The sequence below is a fragment of the Macadamia integrifolia genome, chromosome 14, assembly GCF_013358625.1.
Source record: "Macadamia integrifolia cultivar HAES 741 chromosome 14, SCU_Mint_v3, whole genome shotgun sequence".
NCBI classification, from domain to species: domain Eukaryota; kingdom Viridiplantae; phylum Streptophyta; class Magnoliopsida; order Proteales; family Proteaceae; genus Macadamia; species Macadamia integrifolia.
Genome location: NC_056570.1, coordinates 963,701 through 975,723, shown reverse-complemented (window position 1 = coordinate 975,723; position 12,023 = coordinate 963,701). Strand labels below are relative to the sequence as shown.

Here is a 12,023-nt window from a genome sequence, read left to right as displayed (position 1 = left end):
TATATATATATATATATATATATATATATATAAGATTTGTAGTTATTGATGGTTATTACTACATTCTAAAACGCTTTTTTATACATTATCAGCTTTTAATGCATTTAATTTGGTTGAAATATCTACTCGTCCTTTCCCTCTTTTTTTAGCTAGATTATAGATATCTTTTTTCCTCGTCCGTTATATCTCTTAGTCTTGCTTTCCCTACTTTCTTTTTTTGCCAAGTTATAGCTAGATTATAGATATCTAGTCTCTTATCTTACTGCCGAGTTTCCATTCATTCATTTGTCTAGAATTCCTTTAGCTATGTTCTTAATATGAGTAGTCATTCTCGTTCCACATCATATTAATGTCTCTGTCTATCCCACCTTTCCTGTGTTACTAATTTCTCAGTAAATGTTTTTGTGTTTTCTCCTTTTAAATTCCTCCTACTTATCTTAGGGCAAGTAATCTCACAAATCTTTTACGATTTAATGTGGAGAAAATCAACAGTCTCTTATCTTGTGTTTTTGTGTTTTCTCCTTTCATTATATTTTTTCCTTTTTTTTTTTTTTTTTCCTTCTCTGAAAATGATTATTTTGGCAAAGACACATTTCAGATTACTATTTTAACAAAGATTTCTATGATTCCTTTTTTCCGTCTACTTCTCTGACCTGGGTCAAAGTGTCTCACCGGCTAGGTCAAGAAGATTGCTAGAAGTTTCAGTAATAAAATAATTCTCCCAGTGACCAATTTGGTTCGATAGACTAGCAAATGGGTTGGGTCTGTTTCTGATTTAGTGTTTTTACTGCTCTACTCATGTTGTTTTTCTGCTTAAATTTAGTTGAAGAGTCCTGGAAGAACTTGGTGGAAAATCCAGATAAATGGTGGGACAATAGATTGGACAAGGTATCCAAATTGACTGTCTGTTAATTGCATAGTATTAAGCTTTGATACATGATATTTAATATGTATGATTTTCTATTGGCAGAGAAATAAAAAGGCTCCTGACTTTAAACATAAAGTTACTGGTGAAGGATTGTGGGTTGACAGCTCACCAGCTTGGGTACTTCCAAAGTTGCCACCTCCCAAAGCTAAAAATGGTGTTGCAGTCACCGAGAGGGATTCATTATGGTCCCAAGCCGCCTCTGAAAGCTAAAAATGATTTTGCAACCAGCAAGAGGGATTCATTGTTGTACCAAGCTTTATTATATTAGTATGTCTCAGTCTTTAGTCTTCAAATTTAGTGGTTATTCTGCTGTGAATATATTCTGGATTCCTTTTAGGGTGGGGGCTATGCAGGGAGTGCTCTAAACTTTTGGCTACAATTACGTGTATAGTTTAGGAGGATTAATTTCAGATACAGTATAGTGCAAGGCAAAGGTGGTCCTCCCTCAAATTCAACAGTATATAAATGATGTTCTTGATCTGGAAGATGTGATAGTGGGGAACATGTTTCTGGCCTTGCTGCCAATTTGCAAATCATCTTCTTGATTCCTCGTGGATCTCTAAAGTGAGAGTGTGTGTGGAAAAAGGAACTGTAAAAGGCAATGTGGCCCTTGCACCAAGAGACAGGAGGGCAAAATGACTGCTGTACCTCCTATGAAAGGCGGAAATCCCCCTGTTGATGTGCATTCCGGTTGGTCCCTATGTTGGTGTAGAAGCTACGCTACCTTTGATAGAACCCTCTCCCTTCTTATTTATTTATTTATTTTTATTGATGCGAGTTGCATGGTGTAGATCATTGTTTTAGAACTGGATCAGGTATCAAAAACGGCAAAGAGGTCTGGTTCTGTTATTGATCCGTTGGAATGTGGGAGCTTTTTCCCAAACTTAAGGAACTTGCGGCACAATTCATCCTCCTGGTATTTTATCAAGTTCCAGTCCAATAAAAGTTTCATTTGAAGTAAAAATAAATAAATAAAGAGAATGATACACTGCTGGTGCAGACCGTGCAGCATGGTCTTTCTGCATCTTCTGTGTCTAGGGTAGACTCGCGCGGTCTTTAGGAGTGTTGTGTTTTGTTTGTGACAATACAGAGGAAATCTGAAGTGAAGATATGTTGCATTCTGCGCTCCCCAACAAATTTTGGCGTGGTAGCAAACAAATAGAGTGGTGGAAGTAGCAATTTCGCAAGCAATTAAGCAGTGTGAATATGGTTCAATTATTGGCTCCAAGCCTTCAACCACAATGGATGATTGGACTGACTGATACATTAATAATATATAAAAGTGTAATCTCAACCTAGGTAGGATGGAGGCTTTCTGATCTTTGTTAATTGCTCAAAGGCATAAGCAATCTCAATCAACCTTGGCTCATAACCCTGCAACCCACTAAAACAAATACCAAAGGATGAACCATCTGGTCCATAACCTGCCGGAACACTTATTCCCGGGGAGCCCCCAGTGGCTAGTACAGAGGTAAAGGTGGCGTTGGGAGTTACCACTGCATCCAACTTATAATCTGTCATCAACTTCACCACCTCATTAGCTGTCAAACTCTGCATATTTGCTAATGCTGCTTCATATGCAGGACTGCCACTGCCCGTGGTGTTCTCAGCCTGTAGAAACACATCTTGGCCCCATTGTGGGATCATTTCCTGCATATATATACATATATTTTGGTTGAATATATAAATAAATATATTAAAACACGGAGAAAATTAAAAAAGAAAAAAAGAAAAAAAGAAAAAAAGAAAACCGAAATGATCATCATCGATATATAAACCATAAACGGCGTACAAAGGTGGAGTAATTGAGGTTGAAAGATATCGCATCTGCCAATGTTCTGATCGGAGAAACGATCAACCCTGATAGGTAAGAAGCCAAGGCTATCTTGAACTCCGTCTCCAATGCAATACCTTCACCACTTTGATTGGAATCTAGTATTGCGCTGATGTTTGCTATTTCCAAATTGCCCACCAAAATTGCTCCGTTTTGGATGTAATTCGGGTTTAATTATTTGATAGAAAGAAATTAGTTAAAAACGAAAACAAGGGTTGTCTGGGTGTGGAAAAGAGAACACAGCGTTATAAATTAATTATACATGTATTGTTGTTTTTGTTGTTGTTGTTAAAACGCACCTTAGGATTTGAAAATGGTTCTGGAAAGCTTGGGCAATGAGTGATCCATTGGGATATATGAAGTATGGATTCCTCAAAATTCCAATTCTTTTCCCTTGAAGTCCATTTGGGTTCAAGAATTGGAGGTAGCCACCGGGAGGAATGAAGTTTGATGCTGCTGCAGTGGCATTGTCATAAGGGTCATACCCTACAATTGCATCAAGTACATATACTGCATCAGACACTGTGCGGCAAATTGGGCCGACGGTGTCCTGTCTAGGACTAATGGGGACAACCCCAGCTCGGCTAGTGAGTCCAAGAGTGGGCTTGATTCCAACCACTGAGTTATAAGCGGAAGGGCAGATGATTGAACCGTCTGTCTCTGTCCCTAGTGACACTGTTACCAAATCCGTTGCTACTGATATTGCCGATCCAGTGCTTGACCCACATGGATCTGCCGACATTACATAAGGATTCTGTACAATAATTACACACGAACATACACATTATAAACAACATTTTAACAATAACCAAGAACATTGCAACCCCTGCAATGAGACTTCTATTTTACAAAATTTCAATCTGAATTCCATTGGCCTAAAGTAGAAAAAGAAAATTTTTGATCCAATACAGTAGCAGTTCAAGAGCATATTGGGATTGACTTTTGTTAAATAATTGAAATTCTATTGGTGTACGATGTCTTGTATTCCGCCGAAGTTTAATCTAAAGAGTATTGATGCAGGCCCCCTGACAGAACGGTGGTCCTGCTTGCTGATAAGCGGGCCATGGGGGTTGCAAGGGGGGTAGGAAGGCCCCTGCATAGCGGGAGTGTAGGGGGCATAATCTGCTTGAATTTTTTTATTTTAGTGCAGTTTTGTACTTTCCGATATTAGGGTTTTTCGTTATATATTTGTAGCGAGAGTTATTTTCTCTGTAAGCAATTCCGAGAGGTGTGAGGACGAGCACTATAACCCTATTCTCCATTGATAGTGAAACATAATCTCATCTCACCGAGGACGTAGGCAATCTTTCGGAACTTTGTAAATCTGTATTCATTGTTTGTTCTTGTTTTTCCATTATTTTCTGGATCGCTTTTAGGATTGCGTTTCTACAAATTCTATAACCAATAAGGCATACTTTCTAAGCTGCGTGGACACCTTGATTAACAAAAAATAAAAAATTATTGTAACTTGAGCCACCCCTATCCCTGTCATACCTACATCGGGAGAGGGAGAGGAGAATTTTTTTTTGAAGGGTTTGGGTTGTTTGTTCCTTTTAATGCGTTTTTTTTTACTCTGACTTGATAAAGAAGGGAACAGCTGGAAGATTCATAATTGATCATTTGCAGAGCTAGGTACAAGGTTCTGCTAGGAACTGCTGTTGAAAATGGAGAATCGTGATGTTCCCAGTGATGACTTTTCTATTGATTTTATTGGGGAGTTGAAAATAGATGAAGAGAAGAAAGAAATCGGGAGCAGTTATGCGGAGGAGGAAACTAAAATGGAGGGCGAAAGGAACTGTCTTTGAAGATATTCTCCATAGGTATATTATATATAAATTTTTGGGGCTAGAGAATGGGGTTGAGGGTTTTCTGGAATTGGAGTGGTTATTGACAGATAACCAAGTGCTCCTGTTATTCAGGTGTACAAAAAGCAATAATCCCAAGACTGAACACCACTCAAACAAACTTTGATTCAATCAATCCAAATCACCTGGAAACAATAGACGACATATAACTATCTAATGTTATAAACAATAGAAAACTATCAATCCAAATCACCTGAAAACATATATATAAGGAATTAATATCATACCTGTGGTCACATAAAATATACATTTCCTTATAGGTCCTTTCTTAATCTAAAGATCAGCCTACCTTGAAAATCTCACAGGTAGTAAACTTTGATATTAATCAACACTTAGGAAAACCATCATTTTCTTGAATTAATATTTTACTTTGGCATACCACCATGGCTAACTGCCATTTCCATAGATTTAGGTTAAATACCCTGATAAATCACAAAATTTGGCAAACCACGTGTGGTTAATCACCACTACCATGGATTTATGTTAAATACTACCATAAATCATAAACTTTGGTTAAATACTGCCATACATCACAAATTCTGACGAAATATCGTCAATTACCTTGACTTACTGTCAATTACTTTGGCTAAGCACTGCTAATAAATCTTAGCAGGCACAACCTTTAAACTTTGGATTTTACCACCATGATATCTTTGGTTAAATGAGATCATAAAACTCCCACTAACTAAACATATCAAAAACCTCAATAACACCAATGTCAGAAAACATGGCTCTTGAGCACTTTGTCGATAAACTTGGATGACATCACCTTTGGGCAAATGTTATCTTTACCTTGGAAAACACATAATTGAATTGAATGTACCACTTTGGTGGGTTTCATTCATTCCTATCATGTCTTCCACATTAGAGATGAATATATGTACATAAGTGTATGTTTTAATGTGTTTCTTACACAACCAGGGATAACACAAACAAATGAAGCATAAATGTATATAAATAATTTAGAGAACGGAATTTAAGATAAATTAATTTAAAATTATTCCAAAGTCATTATAAACTTAAGGGTAACAAAATTGTTCCTATTTTCCTTCAGTTGTGCTTTGATCAACAACACCTGTTTGGGTTCCCTGAGTGCTAAAACCAGATTAAGTAACCATAAAAATCTTAGGTATGAAACATATATACCAAATAACCGAGCTAGAAAATTTAATATGTACATCTAGCAGATAAAACACACAAGAGTCACAATCGTAACTACATTCCTATCCTTTGGGCTAAGAATGCACTGGTCCTCTTGTAAATCCAAATTTACTATGAAAATACAATTACTTTTATCACATATGGGCTTAGAAATCTCTAAGTTATAGTGTCACATCCCGTTCACACCGAACCAGGCCAGTGACCGGGTTAACACCGGTTAACCCAAACCTGCCAGGATCATCTGGTACTGTATTCCACCACAGCATACACACAACTAATAAAAGCTTATCAGATCAGCGGAAGACTAGGTTAACCTGTGAATATTCCCATAATACTTCATACCCGAATTGTGATACAATAGTTATATACATGTGGGCCCGAAGGCATGATATTTACACAATAAAAGTACAATTCACATATCAAGTACATAAAGGAAACTATAAAAAATCAGAGTATACAGCTCGGCTCGGCATCAAGGGTTGAGCCCAGCTCGGCATCACATGGTAGAGCTCAGCTCGGCCTCAAAAGTGGAGCTCAGCTCGGCATCAGAACTGCGGTCCCGCAGCACAACCCTCGCACGGGCAATCAGTGCCGTGCCCTAACTCCTCAGGGGTCCACCAGTCCTCTTCGGGAACTCGACTGTGGGACCCACCCCGTGCTCCTCAGATGTATGACTTGCAAAATCATCTAAAAATGGGTGCACACGTGGGATGAGCTCACTAGCTCAGCAAGTGGTAAGATGGACCATACAACAGTCCACACAACAAACACAATCATATGCACTACATGCTATGCAATACATTTTAAATCACATCCACCTAAGCAACATTACCAAGTCTTTGGTTTAGTGCTACTACAGCCACAGTGCGCGTATACTCCGGGTACGAGCCGCGAACTCTATCCCGCGATACGCCCATAGGGCTGTCGGAGAAGGCCCACCGTGAGTACTCGGAAAAGTAAAAACATGCCGACCACCGGCTCTCAACAGAAAAGTAAATGACTGAAATTAAAGGTGCTAACTCTAGCAATTTAAAAGCAGTACGATTGCCCCTCTTGAATATACCACCGGGGTTACCGACTGTCCTAATGACCCGCCTGGTGTTATGTCTAACCGCCACAGTGACCCGACAACCGCGACCACTGCTTCCCCCCAAATGGTAACCTAACACCTTAACCCCTGTTGGGAAGGGTCGTAGCACGGGAAGATGATAATCCTAAACCGTATGCTCCTATATGACATTAGTACGATTGCATAGTGCCACCGCGTCCCATACCACGGGTCACCAATGCACTCGTTTCTAAGTCGACTACGGCATCTAGTCTATTAATGCATCATGCACAATGATATCAACATTCATCACATAAGCATATCATCACTTGGCATTTAGAAAATAAACACAACACCCATGCATAACAATGTGAGGATGACTAATCTACATAGTATTTTCATGATGACATGGCTAGACTAGATACGATTAAATGAATGCCAAACAATGCCTTGAAACAAGGCCAAACGTCCTCTCTCCACTTACCTGTAGTGTACAGGGATTCCCGTTCGGTACGGGTGAGATCCGATGTGAGACGCGTAGGATTTGGTGAACCTAACATGATTGAGCTGACCCAAATCGGACGTAAAAATCACATTCGGGGCCTCACAGGTGGGTCAGACAGGTGGGCTGTCTGGCCCACCGGTTGGCCCACCGGTCTGGACCGGCGGGCAGGTTGGGCCGTCGGTCTGGCCCACTAATTGTGCCCGAAGGCCCTGCCCTCTCAGGCGGGTGCCCACAGGCGGGCCAGATGGCCCACCAGTTTGGCCCACCAGTCTTGGCGGGAAACCTGTTGTTTCTTCCCAACTTTCTCCATTTGTTTCTTCCCAACTTCCTCCATTCTTTGGGGATTCAAATGGGGGCTTTTCCCAACCCATTCTTCACACTTTCAATGTCTTATAGGATGGTTCTAACCTAGATCTAGGTTAGATTCAAGTGATGGGAAACCATCTTACCTTCTTTGCTCAAGAACACCTTAAAACCCTCAAAATTACTTCAAACCCACAATGCTTCTCCAACCTTGTCAATACCTCTTCAAATTCTTCAAGATCAACACATAAATCATCTATTAAACTTTACATTCATCATTTCAAAGGGGATTTACAAGATCTCAAGAAACCCTACTCGAATCAAGGGTTTTACTTGGGTATGGTGAATGTTTAAGGAACCCCACTTTGCTTACCTCTAAATGTAGATCTAGTATTGAAGATCACTCTTCCGGCGCCGGAATGGGAAGATCAAGCTTCGGCGCCGCTGAAATCCTTCTCTTCTTCCTCTTCCTTCTCTTCCCTTCTTCTTTCCTTTCTTTCCTCTCTCCTCTTTACTATCCTCACCAATGTACGAGTGTCATAAATGAAAAGAAAAGAAAATCATAAATGCTATATATATACTTCTTAAATAACTAAATAGTTCACATGGATGGGTCACTCAGGTGGGTGGGTGCGCCCACCTGTCCGCCCACCTGAGGGCCAACTTGGGATTTTGACAGAGTTCGGCCTCGGCGCGAATCCCACCCTTGACATACGATGTAATATACGTATACACCTTAATATATGGCTACAATACCTGTTTTATCCGTACATGGCCTTATAATAGGTGCATGTACACGGCTTGGGTACTCCCGTCTCTTCTGGCACTGGCTCGGACTTGTCGGGCCACCCGGTGTTTAAGGTCACCCTTGCCATCATAGTCCATAAGGAGCCCGCTCTAACTCTCTTCGGTTCGGGTCTTGCATAGTTAAACCGGGTCAACCGTGTAATCAGACCGGGTTTAAGAAGTAGGGTATTACATATAGTCCTTTTCATACATGTATTTTCTTTAACTTGGGTGACATCGTCTTTGGGCAAATGTCACCAATTTTACTGCGCTTGGAAAAACTATGAAAGAATAGGATGTCCCACTTTGGTGGATTTCACCCAATCATTTCATAGCTTTCTAGAAATATACTGTGCAGCATAAAATATGCGGAAGCTCACACCCAGTTTAATTCTAACATATTTGTCCATCATATGGTGTTTCAAACAAAACATAGAAGTACAAAATGACATGAATATGCATTTACTATATATTTCAGCCATAAATAATTCTTCAATATCATGATAATAATAAATCAATGCAAAACTCAAAATAGTTCTTTTGCATGAAAAATAATATAGTACACTGAATTTATTCTCCCACTAGCAACCTAATATACCGAATTTTTTCCTCCCACCGGTTAAGCCACATAAAATAGCTTAAGATCCATATTTCTATCCTCCCACTTGGTTCGATCAGTCATAAATTAATCCATTTATTGGAGAATATAATTCGTTAAATGTGACATACATATAAAATTGTTCACATAAGCCCAAAAATAAAAGAAAACAAAACATTTATCAATTAATGTTCATAAATAGGTTTTCAAAGAACAATAATAGTGTTTGAGAACTTGGAATTGAATTAATCAAAACCGATAATAATCCAACCCAATCAATCTGAATTGATCCAATCGGAGTACAAAAATAACACATTGAATAAACCTATAACCTATGGTCATAGTCATAAAACACTCATCCACCCTATTTCCATTGATCAATTGTCCAATACCTTTTAGGGTAAAAATCTTTGCTTTAAAAGCATAATACCAAACTATTGATTTGGTTTTCCTAGTATAGAAAACTAGATCTTTGAGGCATATGTAGACCTCCATATTCTCAAGCCACTTTTAAAGACATTCAGTTTAATGGTTCAACTCAAGGAAAAATAATCCATTCAATATTTAATAAATGCATGTAACATCAATAAAATTAAAACCAATATTACATCACTAACCATTAAACATAACTAGAGTGTCAACTGAACTACATTCTCAACCTTTGGGTCTGGAATGCACTAGTCCACTCAAAAACTAAAATGTCTGTGGGAGCTCTTCAACTTAAAAAATTACTGCCACTTTTGGATAAATAGCAACTTCTAGGTTAAGGTATGCCTAAAGTACACTTGTATTTATGCTTATCTTTGATAATGTCGCCTTTGGGCAAGCATTACCTAATTCCTGCCAACAATTTTCTATGTCTTTGAAAATAAGACAAAACCTTGTAAACCTATTGCAGTAATCTTAGATTTTATCACTTTGGTGGATTCCATCCATTCCACTGCAATAGCTTACAACTACATATGACAGCTTAAATTTGTGAGTTATTTAAACATGAACTAAATATCATTTAAATGTAAAAGAACAAGTATGTAACTATTACCAAAATAAACATTACAATGCTCAGTTATCAATTACTTCAAGAGTGTCAACCAGAACTACATTTCTGACCTTTGGGTCTGAAACATACTGGTCCACTCAAGTTTCGGCTATTTCTGTGAGACTTCTTCTAACTTTCGAAAAGTATCGCCATTTCTGGATGGACAACATCTTCTAGGTTGAGAAATCCCTATTATGTTTTTCACTTGCTTTAACTTTAACTTTTTTTTGATAATGTCACATTTAGGTGAACATTAGCAACCTTGCTGCCAACCATTATTCTCTGTCTTTTCAAATAAAGAAGACCTTTGATTTGTATTCTATTACAATAAGGTTGAACTTTACCACTTTGGTGGATTTCATCCAATCTTACTGCAATAGTCTACAAATTCATTCCAACAGCTAAAAGTGGGATTATTTAAGCATGAATAAAAAAATATTCATAAACAAAAGCATAAACTATCATTACCAAGAATAAACAAGTTCATATTCTGATATGCAAGTAATGTATGGGTTGATTTTCTTTTATTTCTTCCAATTAATAGAAAAATTATGAAGAATCATTAAACACCCATACTTGTAACTTATATAAAACAGATCATAAAAGTTGATCAAAACTAGGCTCATAATATATCAAAACGAAGAGTATGAAAAACTGGACTCAACGCAAAAAATCAGGGTGAAAAATTCTTCACCATTTGCCCATACGAGCCATTTGAAGTTGTAAAAAAAAAGGATCAAAATCAATATAGTTTGCCCAAACCAACCGGTTCGGTCAAGCGGTCTAATCCGGTTCAGGCATATTAGTTCCAGGTCAAAAATCTGGGTCAAATCCGGTTGTCTTCGGGTTGGTATCTGGGTTAAAATTTGGGTCAAATGGTTAACATTTGACCGAGTCAAATAGGTTGGTCATGAGTTGACCCACTACACCTTCGGGTCAACTCGGTAGGGTTTCCGAGTTGACCTACGATGACTCGCTGTCGTTGTTTTTTTTAATAAATTTTTTTTCTCTCCTCTGGTAGCCGATTTCCGACTGTGCGTGCTAGTGCGTCTGGAGGTTTCTGATGACTTGTAGTATATCACCGTGACCGTCTTCTGGTCTTCTACAACTTTTGTGAAGAAAGTTTTTTGATCCAAAACCTTTAAGTTATGGTAAAATTATGATTTTCATGATTTGTGACCCAAACCTTATACAAAATCAAATTTTCTTGATTCTAACTGTAATACCCCGCTTCTTAAACCCGGTCTGATTTCGTGGTTGAACCGGTTTAACCATGCAGGAACCGAGCCAGAGGAAATTAGAGCGGGTTCCTTATGGGCTATGATGGCTCGGGTGACCTTAAACACCGGCTGGCCCGACAAGTCCGAGCCAGTGCCAGAAGAGACGGGAGTGCCCAAGCCGTGTACATGCACCTACCATAAGGCTATGTACAGATAAAGCAGGTATTGTAACCGTATTTTAAGGTATATACGTATACTACATCGTATGCCGGGGGTGGGGTTCGCGACGAGGCCTGAACCCGGTCAAAATCCCAAGTTTGGCCCTCAGGTGGGTAGGACAGGTGGGTACACCCACCCACCTGAGTGACCCATCCATGTGCACTATTCACTTAATTAGGAATTATATATATAGCTTCATGTTTTCTTTTTTTTTCCATTTATGTCACCCGTACGTTGGTGAGAATAGTAAAGAGGAGAGAGAAAAGAAAGGGAAGAAGAAGGGAAGAGAAGGAAGAGGAAGAAGGGAAGGATTTCAGCGGCGCCGAAGCTCGATCTTCCCATTCCGGCGCCGGGAGAGTGATCTTCAACTCTAGATCTACAGTTAGAGGTAAGCAAAGTTGGGTTTTGTGAACATTCACCATACCCAAGCTTTAAACCCTTGATTCGAGTATGATTTCTTAAGATCTTGTAAACACCCTTTGAAATGATGAATCTAAGGTTTAATAGATGATTTATT

General features: G+C 38.9%; 2 protein-coding genes across 2 annotated transcripts in view; one reads left to right on the top strand and one right to left on the bottom strand.

The window, feature by feature from the left end:
* LOC122061260 (protein OSB2, chloroplastic-like) overlaps positions 1-1,461 on the top strand; it is a 55,880-nt gene extending 54,419 nt beyond the window's left edge. Inside the window, exons 10-11 of the mRNA XM_042624474.1 lie at positions 824-888; positions 971-1,461. Coding sequence (XP_042480408.1) covers positions 824-888; positions 971-1,138 — 233 coding nt within the window. The 3' untranslated portion in view covers positions 1,139-1,461. The remainder of the gene's footprint in view (positions 1-823; positions 889-970) is intronic.
* A 363-nt stretch (positions 1,462-1,824) lies between these two features.
* Positions 1,825-12,023, bottom strand: part of LOC122061660 (probable amidase At4g34880) — a 24,625-nt gene continuing 14,426 nt past the window's right edge. The window contains exons 2-4 of the mRNA XM_042625074.1: positions 3,061-3,516; positions 2,721-2,918; positions 1,825-2,578 (exon numbers count right to left, since the gene is read on the bottom strand). Of these exons, the coding sequence (XP_042481008.1) occupies positions 2,219-2,578; positions 2,721-2,918; positions 3,061-3,516 (1,014 nt within the window). The 3' untranslated portion in view covers positions 1,825-2,218. The remainder of the gene's footprint in view (positions 2,579-2,720; positions 2,919-3,060; positions 3,517-12,023) is intronic.